This window comes from Serinus canaria, chromosome Z, assembly GCF_022539315.1.
Source record: "Serinus canaria isolate serCan28SL12 chromosome Z, serCan2020, whole genome shotgun sequence".
In the NCBI taxonomy this organism is placed as follows: domain Eukaryota; kingdom Metazoa; phylum Chordata; class Aves; order Passeriformes; family Fringillidae; genus Serinus; species Serinus canaria.
Genome location: NC_066343.1, coordinates 2,845,109 through 2,863,743, shown reverse-complemented (window position 1 = coordinate 2,863,743; position 18,635 = coordinate 2,845,109). Strand labels below are relative to the sequence as shown.

At 37.4% G+C, this 18,635-nt stretch overlaps 1 protein-coding gene across 2 annotated transcripts in view; it reads left to right on the top strand.

The window, feature by feature from the left end:
• Positions 1-18,635, top strand: part of FAM172A (family with sequence similarity 172 member A) — a 259,377-nt gene that overhangs the window by 22,947 nt on the left and 217,795 nt on the right. The window contains exons 2-4 of one of the 2 annotated variants that reach the window (XM_050986880.1): positions 813-938; positions 4,255-4,356; positions 6,922-7,022. In XM_050986880.1, coding sequence (XP_050842837.1) covers positions 878-938; positions 4,255-4,356; positions 6,922-7,022 — 264 coding nt within the window. In that variant the 5' untranslated portion in view covers positions 813-877. The remainder of the gene's footprint in view (positions 1-812; positions 939-4,254; positions 4,357-6,921; positions 7,023-18,635) is intronic. The other variant, XM_050986881.1, reaches the window with a different exon arrangement.

Below are 18,635 nucleotides of genomic sequence, written 5' to 3'. Positions count from 1 at the left end.
ATACAAGCTCATCAATGATAAAGTACTTGAAGGAGAAGAATAAAACAAGCTGGTAATGACTGACAGATAAAACAAAGAACCAAAAAAAGATTAAGGGAATAAGAGTTCAATGCACTGAAGTCTTTTTATTGAGAAGGAAATAGCAATTGTGATTGAGTAGTTCACTCCCTTGGTGTCAGACTCAAGATGAAAGAGTTTGTGGGTTTGAGTGTCTGATTTGCCTTCTATGCAGAAGGAAAAATTTGGAAATACATTTTGAATGTAAGGTCTTGTCTTGAATACACTGAGATTTGTTCTGTAGTTGGACAAATGTAGCTTTATATTTTAATACTTTTACAATACAAATGCATTTCAATACCAGTAAAGTTGTGGAAATCACAGTGGCTTAAAATTGTGTGCTTCATGTACCTTTACTAAAACAAAACTGTATAGTACAGTAATCACAACAAAGTGGAGTTAATTGAGGAAGAAAACCCATAAAGATTGTGGAAGTTTGGTTGATTGTCTTTTGTTTTTCTTGTAGTGTCTGTTTTGGATTTGCAGGTGTTGCTCTTCTGTAAAAGGGTTATTGTTTACTGATGCTACATAAAATCATAAAAGAAGTAGTTTTGATTGCGTAGAAGTACTTTTAGGATTAAGGAGAGGTACTGTTCATTCTTGTGAACTTGAATCTTAAACCGAACTTGGTCAGACTTTGGGCTTATAATAATCAGAATTTTTTTTTTTTTTTGGTGGTGTAAACAGTAGCAGACAAGAGCTGTTGAAGGAGAAGTCAGTAAATTTATTTATTTCCAACTCTTGTTCTTTTTCAGATCATCCTTTGAATATTAATCTACTTTTACCTCAGTATTCCATAGTTTGTTGATAGTTTGGGTAAATGATGGCTCAGCTCCAGCAAGGAGGTCCAGATGAAAAAGAGAAGACCACTGCATTAAAGGGTATGAGTATTTTTGCTTTATATGTATTTTTATATATATATATATATATATAATATATATATATATATATATATATATATATATACACACACATGTATTGACATTTCAGAAATTATTGTTTAGGAAAGGAAAAGAATATGATATAATTAAGAGTTTGGGAAGTACAATACTAGCAGAGACTCTTAGTCTACCTGTGCTAATGCTTATTGTGTAATGGTGTGTCCATTTATGAGTATTTTCATAAAGGTGGTATAAAACATAATGATATGTGGTAAGGTGTAACAGAATAAACTATTCATTGCTTTTTAAAATTTTCATAATTGTCTTTTATGAAGTTGACTGGCTTTTGTGTTCTTAGTTTCCAGAAGTATTGATTTAATTTGCGTGATGCTTCTGTTTTATAGTTATACATCCATATTACAGCTTTTTAAAAGCTCTTGGACTAGAATGCTAAAAGGGAAGAGGCTTTCAGGACATTGATATCCATATTGGTTTTATAAAGTTCCCTTTGTATGTTTAAAAAATAAACATCTAAATGACTTAGGGATGAAAATAATTTACATAAATGGCATGTTTTAGATAGTGGCATTCAGCTTTGGAAGTACATGAAGTTGGTTAGACCTACAAGTAAGTTAACCAAACCTTGATTTAAAGTGCTTGCATCACACAGTTGTATTCTAAATTGTCTTTCAAATGAGAAAAAATAACATAGCTTGCCACTCAAGTGTACATCCTGGATTTCTATCAAAGCATTATTAGAAAGCAGTGTTCCGTTACATGTGATGATAAATGCCATTTCTTCAGTTGCAGCTGAGTTTTTGTGAAGTATTTGGTGAAAACCTCTATAGTGCTTTTATAAAACTTTCTGCCAATTCTGTCCAATTAGTATCTTTTGAGGAAGCTATAGTTCAGGTTTGGAAGTCAAACTCCCATTTTATATATGGCATTAATTTGATTATCATTAGTGTTAATGATGGGATCGAGTGATTTTCCATTTAGCTATAGAATGTCTCCTGCAGATGACTCAGTTTTCAGCTCTGTTGAACTGTTTCAAATTGAGTTGGAAAGTCCAAGACCTTAGGTAAGAATGGTAGATCAGATTTGGAAAGAATCACAGAATTGTAAGACACTTTGGATAATTTTAATTTGAAAAGTTGCACAAGAAGAAAGTGAATGTGTCAGTGGTTTCAGCTCTGATACATTCAGAATAGGTGCAGTTCTCCTTAGTGACTGATGAAAGCTATAAATCATGACAAGCTGTACATATTGTGAATAAGCATAATATACTTTGTATACTGTGGTCCTTGATACTCAGGAGATTGATTTTTTTTTTTTATTGTATAGTAAGTGACACTTCTGTGTAAATACATCTCAAAATAGATCATGGTAAGACGGGATGGAAACTCACATTAAATTAAATTCTAGGGATGCAGTGTGACTGGAATCTCTTCACCACGGAGAGAAAGATGTGCTAAAGACTGTTGCTACCTTGATTTTGCCAAAATACAAAGGAGGAAAGGACACATTTTTAATGTCCTGTTGTAGGAGACTTCTTTGACAAAATTTTTTTCTTTTTCCATATCATTTGGTTGAGAACTGAAGGAGCTTCCACAGAACTTCCAAACGACAGTGCACAAGAACAAGCACATAATTGCTTGCATGAATTGGATTTCATAGGACTTGCTGTTAAATAGATGTGATGTAAAAGTGAGCTGTGGCTGAGAAAGACAGATTTAGAATCATCCAATCAGTATCTGATGTTATATAGACATGTAGGTACTACAGAGATACTGAGGAGCCATAGTTGGAAAGATGTTGTATTTCAGCAAACGTACCAGATGGCTTTTGGTCCTCTAGCTTTGCCCAGTGGAATCACTGTTTGGAAGTGTTGGTGACAATCATGGATGCTGGAATAAATGTAAAGTGAACTTCAAGTAGAAGTAGAAGTGCAGGTCAAGGAACTCTCAAGAATGTTGAAGATAATTTTCAGTACATTTTAAACAGTAGAAATTTCAAAGTGTTTAATGTGTCAGTCCTAAGCTTAGATAATGTGGATAGCCTACTGGCAACAAGACCAAGCAAAAATAGTGGTTCAAAATAATTGTTTTAAGTAATACAAAGATGGAAACGTAGTTAATGCCAAATGAAACTTACAGAAAATAAGTCTTTTCAAATGGTTTTCTTTTTTTTGAGCTACAGTGTTGGATAATAATAAAAGGTAAAAATCCATATACTTAGAAATCTTAATGTATTTCCTTGGTAACACACAGTATCTTGAATTATGAAATAATTATAGTTCAAAGTCAGTTTAGCACTCTGGAACAGGATGTTTGTGGGGTCTTCAATTTCATCTAACGAAGAAGTAGGCAAATATATTTTGGTGAAATCCTGCTGAATTGTTTCTTGATTTTTTTTTTTAATCAATAATCAGAATATATGTTAGAAGCACAGCACTGCATTGCATGTGGAATATGAAATGAGAGATTATGTACACTATTGCCTGTATATGAAGTAATTGTTTAGTAGTTACATGTAGATGTAAAAATGTCCCCATAAGTTTGCCTCTGGTTAAATGTAAATCCTTAAATCTAGGGTAAAGAATGTAGATTATGCTAATTTTAGTGTACTTTAATTATGCTAATTTTAGTGTACTAGTCACTTGCATTAGTGACTGTATGTAGTCTGTAGCAGGCCATACAATCCATAATCTGAAAAGGATGTGTATGCCATGGCTTGCTGTAAAGTGGATGGAAGTTTCTCTACCTTGAGAGTGTTAAAGGGGGTGATTGAGCGAACGATTCAGGCCTGACAGTCGGGGTATCGAAGGGGGGGGCGGGGACTGAGGACTGGTGTGGTCGCACATCTGGTAAATGCCAGTGAGATGATGTGCTCAGGTAATCTGAACTCCTCAAGAAGGCAGTCAAGATGCTATCAATTATTTGAAACTGAAGCTAGAGGACTTTATGTTAAAACCATGATACATGCCTCAGAGACTTATTTTCTAACATTGAGGTAATGAATCATTGAAACAAATCGCTGTGTCTTTGGTGACTTCCCTTTCTCTGGACATTTTTAGATTAACATAGAGATAAATAGGTATGTAAATAAATAAGTAAATAAATGAGTATGTATACAGGCAATGAAGTCCAGCTTTTGAACCTTGAACAGGATTTCCCATAACAGTTCTGTGTTTAGTAATACTGGAATATTCTTCTGCCTGTAAGATCTACAAATATCAGTAAACACATTTTTTTAGTGCTACAAAGGAAATAAAAGACACAGCATACGTTATGTATTTTTTCTTTTCCTTTTTTAGATTTATTGTCTAGAATAGACTTGGATGAACTAATGAAAAAAGATGAGCCACCACTTGAATTTCCTGATACTTTGGAAGGATTTGAGTACATTTTTAATGAAAGTAAGTCCATAAAGACCTTATGTAGAATAATGTTGAACAGTTATCAGAAGTTGAATTATACCTTATAAGTCCCTATTAAAATTTCATACTTTCCTGTTGGGATTGAAATGTTAAACTTTAGTGCTGATAGACTTGTAAATCTGAGATCTGTTTTTTATTTCGTACAATTATCACAAAAATCCCTCATTTCATACAATGTTGTGGTGTTGTACTGGGCTTCTTTGTGACTTCCTGTTTTCTGTTACAAATGTGTTGTTGATACAAAAAATCTGAAAGTAATTTCTGTAGCATTTAAAAATCAGAATTAAAGATTGGTCAGTCATTAAAGCAATGTTTAATTTCCTGACTCATTTTTATGTCTACGAAGAACTTGTTTTTCAGATAATAATTTGTCCCAGCTAGTCCATTAATACCAATAGGAAAACACCTATGTATGTTGATAGAGGAATAAGTAATGTGATAGACTGTCTCTTCTGGTGTGGAACATAATTTTGCATTGCAGCCAAGTGTGTGACGACTGCAAGCAAGTACTTCCAGCTACCTCAGTCTCTGTGTTAAGTGACTTAGTATTTATAATTTCCAGTGCATGTATTTTAAAATCCAGATGAGAAATGAGCTTCTGAGCTAAAGTAATACCAGACTGCAGGAAGTGACTCTTTCAAGATTGTTTAAAACCTGTAGAACAAATGGGAATGTTTACAGTTTTGCTTCTTTGCAGTGCCTGCTCTGTGAACAGAGGAACTTTAGTTTCTAAATCTGCCTGTTTTACATCTTCCACTTTTAAAAGAAAAAAAAAGAGCTTTCCTTTAAATGATAGTCATTTATGCAACACTTAGCTTTTTAATACCCTGATGGCTTTCACGGGTAGGTACTTAGAGACTAAAAGTGTCATGAAAGTGATGCTCTTTCTTTGATGGAAGGAGTTCAGCTCTGTCACTTTTCAGCTCCTTATTTTTAGATCTGCACGGTGTCTACTGTCTTCCTTACTGACTTCAGAGTTAATGGTTCATATGTGGCTGATAAAAAAGGCTGAAATTTGAAGTTTGGGGAATGAATTATGTTACTGAATATTCCATTACTAAACCTCACAGCCTGAGTGATTTCCATAGAATGGAGGACAACCTATTACATATGCTAAGGGTCAGCAGAGCAAAAAAGTCACCATTTTGCATTTGTACATTTAATTCAAATGTTCAGTTGTGTATTTTTATGTCTTAATCATGCTTCTTTTTATGGTGGAAAAGTACAGAAGTTTTTTGTTAGATTATTTAAATCTGAATAAGGCAGGGGCTCCAGAAAGTCAAAGGAAAAATATAGCAGATACTTGTTACTTGTGGCGAGAGCCAGTTCATGTACTGTTGAATGGCATATTTGAAGAGCATGTATCTGAGAAGGAGCAGCTGAAAGTAAAGTTATTATGAAAAATGTGAGAAGGAGGATGTTTGAGCCCAACACAGAGATAGGAAACTGTGGAGAAGTACTTCCGTGGTATCTAGTACATGAGGTAAGGCAGGTCTGGTAAAAAGGTAACTCAGCGGATAAGCATAACTATTGTAGACATGAGGTCTTAAATATTTTATTTAAAACATCAGGAATCAAAGTGTAAAAGTTCTGTAAAAACATGAACCAAGTGATTTTTTTCTATCCAAGAGGAAACATTACAGAGGAACCCTTGTTTCAGCATTCAAAGTTTACTGGCATATATCACTGTTTTTAGTATTTCACTGATAATACTGCAGTTTTCTAATGCTCTGAGATCATAACTTGTGTTTTGTCTGATAGGCTGAAATAGTGTTGGTAAAATATTGGTTCTTGTGGTTGGCTTCCTACTGGTTGCCATTTTATTATTATCATTGTTTTTAACACAGTTCTGGTCTTCACAAGTGGTTGAATTTGCTGTTAACTTTGGCTTTAAATAAGGCCAACTACAGGAAGTTACAATGACAGCAAAAGTAGCATGTGGTTTTGCTCTGAACAAGCATTCTGCTTTATTCTACTGTTGTAATCTCAGTGTGCCCAAAATCTAGGAGGTTTTACTTGATTTTATCTTGGAGTTTAGATATTTTCCCTAACTGTGAACATGGTTCTTTTCACGTTAGCTTAGAAGGTTGTTAGGCTTGAAGATAAATCTTTCCCTTACTTCCAGCCCCTTTTGTATTTGCATTTCTTTACAATGCAGTTAGCTTTGAAGTGGAGGATTTGTAGCTACAATTTAATCACCTGCAGATCAAATGTTAACTGCTAGTGTTTACATTTCACTGCTAATTCACAGCAGTTGAGATGTAAATATGTCCGATGAAGTACTCTGGCATTTGATATCTGTGTGCAATTTCACTGTATCATAATTTCTGTTTAGCTTAATCTAGCAGTATATATAATAAAATGGGAGTGCAATATTTTATGCTACAATTGTTTTCTGTTAAAAAGCCTATAACCAAAAATGAGGATGAATTCGTAATAGATTGGTTTTTAGATGTAGACTTCTTTTAAAATTTTCAGCAATTGAGTGTGTCTTACTTTTAATGAAGAAGTATATTAACTGTAATTATTTTGTTTCTTTTACAGAAGGGCAATTAAGACACATTAAAACTGGGGAACCATTTGTTTTTAATTATCGTGAAGATTTGCATAGATGGAACCAAAAGCGCTATGAAGCCCTTGGAGAGGTACATAATTTATGTGTGCATGCAAGAATATATATCTCTGTGTGTTGCATTTAAATATATGCACACATTTAATATATGTGTGTGTATAAATGTGTGTATGTGTACATATAGAGGTATTTATGTGGATGTATATATGGGCATGTATATATGTGCATGTGTTCATGTGCTATGGGTTTTGTTCTGTTTCTCTGTAGATGTGATATTTTTGCATACATTAATAAAGTCTTAATGAGGTTCCAGTCATTTAATATAAGGTATTTCAGGATTTACTGCATATTAATGCTGTAACAGTAATTTCTATTGTTTGCTCTATAGCTTAGGGTGTGATTTAGATTGCTGTTTGACTTTAGTATATCTTCATAATAGAATATCATCTACTTACATAAGTCAGATTACACAGTGCAGTATTTTCTTTAACCTTAGTCACCTCATGGATTACAAAGCTGTGGCAGTTTTCTTTTTAGCTGAAGATAAATGCATTGGTTGATTTTCTCATGTTACCAGGAGATACCAGGAACCACTAAATAAAACAGAAATCTGAAGATGAATTGGTTAATTATCTGTTGGTGTATTACATATTTGGATGCTACTGGTACTTCCTAGGCAGTTCAGCCCTCCATAGCTACCTGCTCACTCCTCACTGTGGAATAGGGGAGAGAATCAGAAGAGTAAAAATGAAAAATTCACAGGCTGAGTTACAGTTTAATAGGTAAAGTAAAAGCTGTGCACAGGAGCTGTGCACACAATAAGAAATCAATTCACTTCTTTACATCAGCAGGCAGATGTATAGCCATCTGCAGGAAAGCAGGGCTTGTTTGTGCATAATGGTGCCTTAGGAAGAAAAGTGCCTTATCCATACAGTCCTGGAATGGGTTTGGATTGAAGGCCTTAAATGTCATCTAGTTTACAACCCCCACCATAGACAGGGACACCTTCTACTGCATGAGATTACTTGAAGCCCTGACCTTGAAGGCCTGCAGGGATAGGGCATCGCCAGCTTCTCTGGGCAAAGTCTTCCAGTGCCTCACCACCCTCACAGTCAAGAACTTCCTAACATCTAATCTAAACGTACCTGCTTTTGATAGTTTTGAAGCTATTGCCTTTGTCCTGTCACTCCATGTTCTTGTCAGTAGTCCCTTTCCAGCTCTCTTGTGGCCCCTTTACTGGAAGCTGCTGTAATGCCTCCCTGGTGATGTCTGTTCTCTGGGTTGAGCAACCCAAACTCATTCACCCTCATTCAACTTCATGGGAGAGGTGCTCCAGCCCTCTGGGTTGCTCTGTGCTTGCTTGCTCAGCTTCTGTTTCATTTCTGTGTCAGCCTGGGCTCTCTGTTGGAGCTGCCCAGCTGTTTGTCCTGACAGAGCTTTCTTACCAGGAATTGATGAAGCTTGCTTTTTATCTTGTCCTCCTCATTCTTTTCAGGAACTGTGGCAGGGAGTAGAAAGTGAGTGGGGCTACTGAAGGTGCTTCTCACGTCTTTGTATACTTTTCCAAAAAAGGGGATAGTGCTATGTCTTGATACACATTTCTTCTGAGAGGAAGTACTGTTACATGGCCTATGTGTATGGATGTTTTTGTGTGTCTACATTGTTCAAATATTCCCATTTTCCAAATAAGTGAGTTGGACAAGACATGATTCTGAAGATCAGTATGGGTTGATCTTTAGAATCACTTGTCACACACTTGCCTATACATATTTGGAAATACATGGCAGATTTCACATTCTGTGCATCTGAAAAGTGTGTGAAAATATCTTCAACCCACAATAGTATGAAAAACTTTTTATGATTTTTTTGGTATACTTGTTCTGCGACCAGGGATCTTATATCTGTGATCTGTGTTGTACATTTTGCCTTAGTTATTGTTATCCTTCGTGTTCCTGTTTGAATGATCTTTGAAAATGCACTTTGTTTATATTGGTAGGTAAAGGACAAGGAAGGTCAGGTGTCTGAGAGGGAATTGTACTAAATTGTCTGCTTTGTGTTTTTAGAGGAAAAAACCCTCAATCTGTCTTTCTTTCTTTTTCTACTAGATACTCGGTACCACATAATTGTTCTAACAAGCCACAAATTTATACATGTTCCGTTGTCTGGTTTTGATGTAGTTATTTGGGAACCTATGTGTTCCCAAATAACTACATCACAAAGGAGTTACTGATCCTTGGCATTTATTCACATAATTAAAATCTTGTTTTGTGCCATAAATTAGTGGGTCGCTGATGCAAATGTTGAATAATACTGGAGTAGTATATCACCCTCTGATAAGCTGTTTTGTAGTCTAAGGTGAAGATGTGTTTAGCAAACTGTGGTAGCTTAAGAAGCAGTCACTCAAATGATTTATAAAGCGATGTAGTAAAATCTGGCCTTAGGCCTTTGCTTTGAAGCATCATCCTTTGGTTGTAGGAGTTCTTTAGTGTGCATTTAGGCTTCAGTTATGTAGCTTGTCATCCAGTGAGATGATTAAGTAGCTATATTTGTATCACTGAACAAAATTGTTTTATGTATTCAGTGTTTCCATTGTTAGCTCAGTCATTGCATGCTAGTTTTCTAATTTTTAAAGGATATGTATATCCTGCACAAGAAAACTTTTTTTACTGTGCATATACATATATATCTCTCGGTGTGTGTTGTGGGGTGTTTTTAATGTGTTTTATTGATTTTTAAGAAGTTAGTGGCCTTATAAGTTCCTGGCCTTATGATACCAGCATCATTCTCTCTTTCCTGGAGCATTAATAAATTTCAATTTGGTTATCTATGGGTTTGGGTTTTTTTGCTGATAAAATCATTAATACACTGTCTGTGATGTTCTGCCATTTTTCTGATTGTGTGGAAATTGATTCTTCAAAAATCAAAATGGTTTCCCTACCAATCTCCTCTCTTTACATCTTTTTATTTTTCATTTCCTCGTTAGTTATTTCAGGCACACAATTTTTTTTCTGCAGCCTTTTGATATGTGTTGTTAATAGACAATTTAGTGAACTGTTAATAATTCTGTGATTCTCGTTCAGTCATTTCTATTGTGGCATTGAATTTTGTAGAGAGCCACTCCATTTGCTTTTTAAAATTTAAGATGGCAGCAGAAGTGCATAGAGCATAGTGTTGCAGCTGCTTCGAACTGATGATTAATCTATGTGGAAAGTTTGAAGTATGATTGAGAAAAATTTTGTGACAACAGTTTAGTTGTTGCAGACTTTTGTTGACTTTCTACTTTTATACTCATGTAGTATACGGAGTATCCCTAGCATCAGAAGGTGAATATTGTCAGTTTCTTTGCATGTAACTTACAGCCTAAAGTCAGTTATAATTTGTTGATTACTTGGAGATCATTGGACACTCGCATTAATATTTTTGGGAGTGCCTTCACTGATGAAAAGACTTTTACCTGTACTGACAGTTTACTTTTCTACCAATGTCTTGGAAAATTCAAAGAGAATTTGTAAATATGTAGATTGTAATGTGGACCATGACATAAATATCACTGCTGTGATGCTTGAAGTTAATGCTGTGTCTTGTAATTGCAGCCTTTCTGACCTGCAAGAGAATCTACCTGTCTGTAGGCAGGTAGCAAAAGAATTGAGATGGTTTTTTGCAGTCACCATAGCATAGTATTTTGTATTTATGTACAACAGATATGTAAAACAAAGAAATGGAACACTTAAATCAGAAATTCCTGGTGTCATGTATGATAAGATACAGTTAATTTTATGTCATCAGAGAAGTTTTATTCCACTAAATAAACTGCTTTAAAGTATGTTCACAAGTGTTAGATCCAGCTCATTACAAAGTAGATTGCCATCAAGGTTAATATTTGGGTAGTGTGTGTGGGATAAGTATGTAAAATTATGACCTTGACAACCCATAATTCAGATGGCTAAGAGTAAAATTGGATTTTTATTTCCAGATCTCCTTTAAGTTAAAGAACAGCTTGGTCTCAACATGATTTAAAAAATAAGCGTTCACCTGCTACTAATTTCCTCCTTGGTTGCAAAGATCATTACTTGTTTTGATGGCTGAGAGGCTATTTACATAGCACAAATGAAAGCATAGAGCAGCAGAAGAGGACATGTAAGTTAATGAAGAAGGAAGCATTAAGTAGTCTGCATTTGAAAGGGTAGCTTCTTGCGTGAATAACCCAAAATCTGATGATAGGCTGCACGTGCACCTGATAGTACTTAAGGTCCAATCTTGCAGCCAAAGCTCATGTGAATAAACTCAATAGGTCTGATCTTGTGAATAAGGGCTTCAGGATCAAGTTTCAAATAAAATGTGCAGATTATTAGTAGAAATCCTTACACTCTTAGTTTCAGTTTCTTTGCAGTTTATTGTTGAAAAATTCCAGATTTTATCCGCCTAGCAACGCTTTAGTATAATGTAAAGTACATGCTTCACACTATGGATCAAGCAAAATTGCTTGTGTACCTCAACTTCCTTTAATGTATTTGCTGTTACTTATTTAGTGTTTAGAAAAACTCTTTCTGAGTCAACGAAATAAATTTATAGTGATGTAACGTATTGTTGGATTCATGACCATTTGCCTTTATGGAAAGCCTGCTTGGCTTGGGCTGTTGAAGAGCTTTTTCTGTTCAGAGATTAGATACCAAATACTTAACAGGTGTCTGTGGAGCATGTGTGAATTGAATTTTTTCAGTGTCTTGTATTACTGCTAAATAAGGGTGAACTTCCATGGAGGTAGCAAAAAGGCTCACTAAAACTCCAGTTTCAGAGGGAGAGTGAAAGCGTCTAATTCAAATATCTCCCCTGTCCTTATTTTTGAAAGTGGTTAATTTCTGGTTTGCTATTTCTCTGCAAGCTATGCCCCATTTTGGTGGTTTAGGAGTGGTACCCCCCAGATCAGTGGTTCCACTGAGACACACCAAACTGTGTGCTGCTTCCTTCCTTCCCTTCCCTCTTTTCTGCTGTGATAGGATGGAGAGCATTGGGGGCAAAAAAAGTAAAAAATATGATGAGTTGACATAAGAACAATTTGCTGGAAGCAGCAATGATATAAGAAAATTAGCAGGAACAGCAAAAATACTAATAGCAAAGAGTGTATGAAAGCAAAAGAGTGATTTCCATGCAAAAGGCTCACCGTGGAGGTCTGATCCATGCAGCCAGGCTCCCTTGCTCCAGAAGTGATCCCTTCCCTGTTTGTGGAATAGATCAGGGAGGTACAGAATAACCTTGGTGTCCTAGTGATGCCACTGCTCTGGTTGCTGTGGGAATGAACCCTGTCCTGGCCAGAATCGGAGCCCCCATCTACTAATGAACATTGCAGAAGGCTTTTTGCTGTAGCAAAATTTTCCAGTGGAGTCAATGTCACAAAAAATATTTACTATTGCACCTCTCCTTGAGGTACACATCACATTTCCCCATCCATCTGTACTACCCATGAAATGCACTCAGGTCCTTCAACAAATCCCATGGGTTTGCCATTGTTGGAGGCCAACTGATCCAAACTGTTGCCCCTAACAGATTCCGCATATGCTCAATGGAACTCTGTCCCTTCTGTGGTACTTGGGGGTTTTGACTGGGCAGAGCCAGCTAGACTGGCTCTAGTGTTAACTAACCAGGTAGTCTTCAAATGAATGTAGATCCCAGTGTTTGTAGCTTCCACCACCCATTGCTTTCAATGTGGTTTTAACAGTCCATTGTATCATTCAACTTTCCCAAAAGCTGGTGCGTGACATGGAGCATGATGCACACTCAGTACTGTGCTCTCTGGCCATGAGGTCTATGAGGCCTTTTCCTGGTCTTAAAAAATTGAGAGCCAGACACAGTTAATGGATAAGGGGTTTTTACCTCTGTACTTTAATAAGAATGCTGTGGTGCACCATTTCATCAAGGTGGGATGTGCCACAAAGCACGCACACGATAGATCACGGATACAATTTATAGACCTTACAAATTAGCATATCTAACAAAGATGCCCCAATGGGAGGCCTGGATGGATGACATGATATTCCCCTATTCTAGGAATTCCCCCCTGGCTGGGGCAAATTTCCAGTTTATAGGATATGTTCTAGAGAAGACCTTAGTTTCCCAAGATAGTGTAGGGTTTTCCAGCCTTCTTCTATGAGGCCTCTAGGATGTTTGGTCTCCTGGCCTAACAAAACACTAGGGCTATGTTAAGTTATCAGACATAAGGAATTACAAGTATGCATGCCAAAAAGACTGAGGATACGTGAAAGTTATATAAAAGGTATATAAAAGAAAAGGCAAAAGATCATCTTCAAATCAGTACAACTCAGTTTTTTCTGGGATGCCCTGTTGCCACAGGGCTTGCTTTCTGAGGCCCAAGCTGGTGTTCCAGGCAGTGGTGTGAGGCGCAGGGTTAAGGGGAGGGCAGTGTAATTAATAACCTGCCAAACCTTCCACTATTTGTATTTTGACCATAATCCACCACACCACAGGGGCCGTACCTGCTTGGTGTGCTTGATCACAGTGCATGTTTCACAGTTATGAAATTTCACCTGGGGAAGAGTGTCCATTGTTAAATCCACCCTGTAGTTAAGCCATGAGCCCATCTGTATCGTTACATCTCTTCCCTGCTGGCCTGAGGCATCATGGGCCCACCAACCAGAAATAATTCACCCTTATGCTGCCAGTCCAGATCCACCTGAGACAGTTTAATCTTGGCAGCCCAGTCCACCTGTCCATTCTTCAAATGCTCTTCAGTAGCCTGACTCTTCCGTGCATGCATTGCATACATGAAACACCTTTAAGGCCAGCTTCTCTACCTGAGTAGGGATGTCTTGCCATAGTTTTTCAGCCCAGATGGGTTTACCTTTGTCCTGCCAATTGGTCTTTTTCCATTGGTCCAGCCACCCCTGCAGTGCATTTTCTGTCACCCACAAGTCAGTGCAGGGCTACTGGCCATTTCTCTCATTCTGTGGCATCTAAAGCCAGCTGGATGGCCTTCAGCTCTGCAACCTGACTTGATGCACCTTGTCCCTCCATAGCTTCTGTGACTCACCATGCAGAACCTTGTGCAGCTGCTTTCTGTTTTCAGTGTAGCCCAGCCATACAGTAGGAACCATCAGTGAAGAGATCATATTCCTTTTGATTTTCTGGTAGCTGATTATATGCTGGGGCCTCATCAGCATGTGTAACTTCCTCCTCCTCTTCTTCTGATGATAGTCGACATTTTTTACCTTTGGGCTGAGTCATGATGAATTCCAAGATCCCTGGGCAGCTGGCATTTGCTGTTTAAGCTTTCTGTGTGATCAGAGTTGTTCAATTACTCCACATAGTATCCGTGGCATGATGTGTGGAAGGGACTTTCCCTTTGAACATCCAGCCCAGCACTGGCAGTCAGGGTGCCAGGAGAAGCTGTGCTTCAGTGCCCATCATTGGAAGCAGCTCAAGCCCCTTCATAAGCTGCCAGAATATTTTTCAGTTGTAATGTAGTAGGCCTCAGATCATTTGTTCCCCAACTCCAGCGTTCATCCTCTAGTCTCCTCAGGTACTTTTCCAGAGATTCCAGGAAAGACCATTCTCCCTGACTGTAGTGTAGACCACATTTTTCACATACTCTCCTCTTCTGACTGCCTACAGAGCTGCTGCATGAAAAATCTCCTGTTTGATTTGTTCAAAAGCTTGTCATTCAGGCACCACTTAAAATCATCCTTCCTCCAGATCACGTGCTAGAGAGGACTCACATCTGCAATGTGCACCCTCCAAAAACCCACAGCATCTAAGAAAGCCTGTGTTTCCTTCTTGATGGATGGCAGGGGCATAGCTGCTGCTTGGTAGGCCATGTCCATTGGAATCCCATGGTGTCCATCTTGCCATTTTACTCCCAAAAAAAGAATTTCCTGAACAGGTCCCTTGACCTTACTTTTCTTCACAGCAAAAGCAGCCTTCAGAAGGATTTGCATTATGTTCTCCCCTTTCTCACAAACTTTCCCTGCTGTGTTCCCCAGCAACATGATGATGTCATCAATGTAAGTGTTCTGGAGCCTACCCTTTTCCAGTGCAGTCTGGGTCAGTCCAAGGCAAATAGTGGACCTGGGTTTCCACCCCTTGCACATCCAATTCCAGGTGTTCTTTATGCCCTTCTAGATGGCTGCAAACTGTGGCGTGCAATCGTGGCTAAACACATGGAGAAAAACACGTTTGCAGTGTCAGTGGTGGCACCTACTTTGCTGCCTTGGATTCCAGCTCATACTGAAGTTGCAGCACACTTGGCACAGCAGTGCTCAGTGGTGGTGTGACTTTTTTCAGGCCATGATAGTCCACTTGTCAGTCTCCACTGGATTTTACACACTGGCCATATGGAGACTACTAGAGGGTGAGTGAGGCTTGCTGGCCACTCCCTGGTCTCCAGAACCCATCTCATGGCTGAGGGTCACAGAGTCCTGGCTGGCGTGGTGTTATCAATGGCACACTGCTTTGGTAGTGATTGGTACCTGTCATTCTTCAACCCTCAGCAGTCCCATGGCAGAAAGGTCCTTTAAGAGACCAGGCAGAGTATTCAGCTGTCTGACTTCCTGTATCTCCACAGCAGCTCTCCTAAAAGCCCACAAATGGCCTTTTGGGGTCCTTGAAATACCCTCTATTGCAACCTGCCCTTGAAGGTGAGGGTAATGAAGGTTCTTGCTAATAGACCCCCTTGGAACAGATTGAGTGAAATGACAGAGTCATCAGTGTTTATAAGTATATATAAGAAATTTTATTTTAGAACAGTTTTACTGTAATGAAAAGCAGATATATAGCTGGTTTGGTTATTATTGTCTTGGTTTAAGATAATTTAAGAGGGACACTCTAGAATAAGGTACCTCCTCTTAATTTAAGCAATAAGGAGAAATTAATATTAGTAGATGTAAGTGAAAAAATGTAACAGTTTGTTGAAGAAATTGAGTAGTGACAGGCAAAAAAAGTAACAGCTGTTTTTTGGTTTGGTTTGTTGGTTTTTTTTTTTTTTAATATAGAATAACAGCCGTAGTATTATGATTTACATGTAAAATGTTCACTATGGAGCCAGACCTGAGCCTGTGGCAGCCATGGTACCCTAACCAGAAGAGACCTCTTCTCCCCGCAGGAGAGTCCCCTCCTGATGGCATAGCAATGATGTGAGGGGCTATAGAATAAAGTCTGTGTCCCAGCCATGCCCCCTCCAGGCTTCTGCAAAAATTAACCCTGTCCTTGCCAGAGCAGGACACCCATCTACTTGTGAATATTGCAGAAGGTTTTTTGCTTTAGCAGAATTTTCCAGTGGAGCCAGTGTTCGGAGAAAAATATAAAGGTAGGCAGAAGAGAGAATTAGCCACAATCTTTAAAATATGTGAAGGTGTGATCTTATTTCTTACTATATGGAAAAGAATCTATGTGGAACAGAAAATCTAGAGTGTACCAGCTGAATGAAGCGCCTAAATGGGCCTTATCATTTTATGGACAGCAAAGGCAGTTATAAATGCAGTACTTTAGCAATCCATTCCCTATGTGTTATAGGGTTTTTTTTCATATTAGTTTGATTATTTTTGATTTTTGCTAGGTAAGTGTGAAATAGAAAAACGTCAAAGAAGACAAATCAGGTAAAACAACTAAAATTGGGGCACGATACTGAATTTCTCTCTAGTAGTAGTTCCTAAGCTCTAAGTTTCTAGAAAGTTCCAGCCTTTTACTTTTTCCATTTTTGAATCAATGTTTTTGATAATAGAGAAAGTTAGTGGAGGCAGCTGAAAAAAACTAAAATTAAGTATGTGTACAGTCTTTGTAATTTTATGAAGATGTGAGCTTTTAACAGTTCATTAATTTTCAGCATTTCTTTTTTCTGAGTGAAGTAAATGGACAGCGAGGATTCAGGACTACTTAACAGTACCTACGGAAATTTAAATATGAATCTTCATTACATGCAGTGTATTCATTTGCATATGCTAAATCAGCTTTCAAAATCTGGTGTTTGTGAAGACTTTTTAGTGGCATGATTATGTCAGATGTGCTTCAGTGAACTCTTCTAGTTTGCAGGCAGCAATTGGCAGTACGTTGGTTCATCAGAGTAACATGTTCTCGAAAGGTTCAGAGATAGTTTTATAATTATTGTTAGCATGATTTTTGAAAGAAATTATGAGCATCTCATAAACCCAGATGGGAGTTTGTTAATTGTTGATAGATGTGTTTTACATTTTTAAATTGATAAACAGTGAAAAGCAGAAAAGATACAATAAGGCAGATGGTTGTTTATAAAGCACTTGTAAGTTGCTGCAATTCAAAGAATGGTACTAATTGTTTAAAAGAAGACAAAAATTGGAATAGGGGGAGTGTTTCAATGAGTTCATCATGAGCTTTTTAAAAATGAGACCTTCAGCAGCTTTAGTTCAATTAGAAGCATTCTTGCCATTCTGGGTTTACATGCAAAAGTTTAGACTCTCAGTTCTTAACTTTTGTACCAGCCATTTTCATATAGCTGAAATTAAAGCTACAGCTAATCTACCTGTATGTTTATTACTTTCTTCTTCTTTTTTGGGGTTAGGAAAAACACCCAAAATTTATTTCACAGCATAATGAAGTTGAATTATCACTGGACTGATTAATTGTTTCCATTTAAAAAGAATGAGCCCAGTAGGAAACTCCAAAATCAAGCAGACATTTTACAGCAAGGAAATAAAATGGTAGCTAGTTGACTTGTTTTTCGTTCAAGGAGTGGTGAAAAAAAATGGTTTTTGGCAACTATGTGGCCAAAATAAATATATATTTAAATAGTGCTTAGGCAGAAGACCAGTCAGTATGTGTGATGAAACAAGTTGGTGCACCTTTCTCTTGTGAATGTTTAGGTTGACTTTCCATTAGTGATCTAAAAAATTTCCATGAAAGATGAAGTATTTTCCTGCTTTTTCAGCATGAGTTTTTTAAAAAACAGTTATGTAGATTTACTGCCTTCATCAAGCATCTCTTCTAAAATATATTTTCAATTGCAGAACTCCAGAAGAGCTTGTTCTTTCACAGGATTTTCAGTTTTTGCATGATAAAGACTTCTATGCTTTCTGTATTTTCTACAAGATACCTAAACGTTTCATTTCTCTGGGGATATTTTTATTAACACTTATCAGAGCACTGATACTGTCAGTAAAGCTGGATCAGTTGTGTCAGTCTTTAATAGAAATGATTGGATAAGTTGCAAAGTTGTATTAGGCTGATCTGCTAAAAAAATGCAGAATGCCCTTAAGTAGGAACATCCTTACCATTTAATAGCTACAGTTCTATCTGCCTGCTCTAGTGGTGGAGCCCTCCAGGTGTAAAGGGAGATCCTAGATGAAGCTCACTCTGTTGAAGTGCAAGAGGTAACCATGGTAGACGGAGCTAGACTTACAGCATGACTGTGAAGCTGACTTCTAAGGGAGAAAATATGCTGGTTTTCAAGTTTTGTAAGGTGGTCAAATGTAATGATTCACTTAAGTTTTGTGAAGTTTGTATGAAAACTTTAGAAGAAGCGCCACAAATCCTCTGTAGCTGTTACCTAATCCTCTGGGAATGGTACTGAATGTCAAGACTGTTACAGTCAGAATGTGATATAGACTAAGAGAAGAAAGAACAGTTGTTTTAATCTCTTGCTCCATAGTTAAATCCAAAAGAATTAATTGCTCTAGGCAATTTGGCCTACTTTTATGCCACTTCA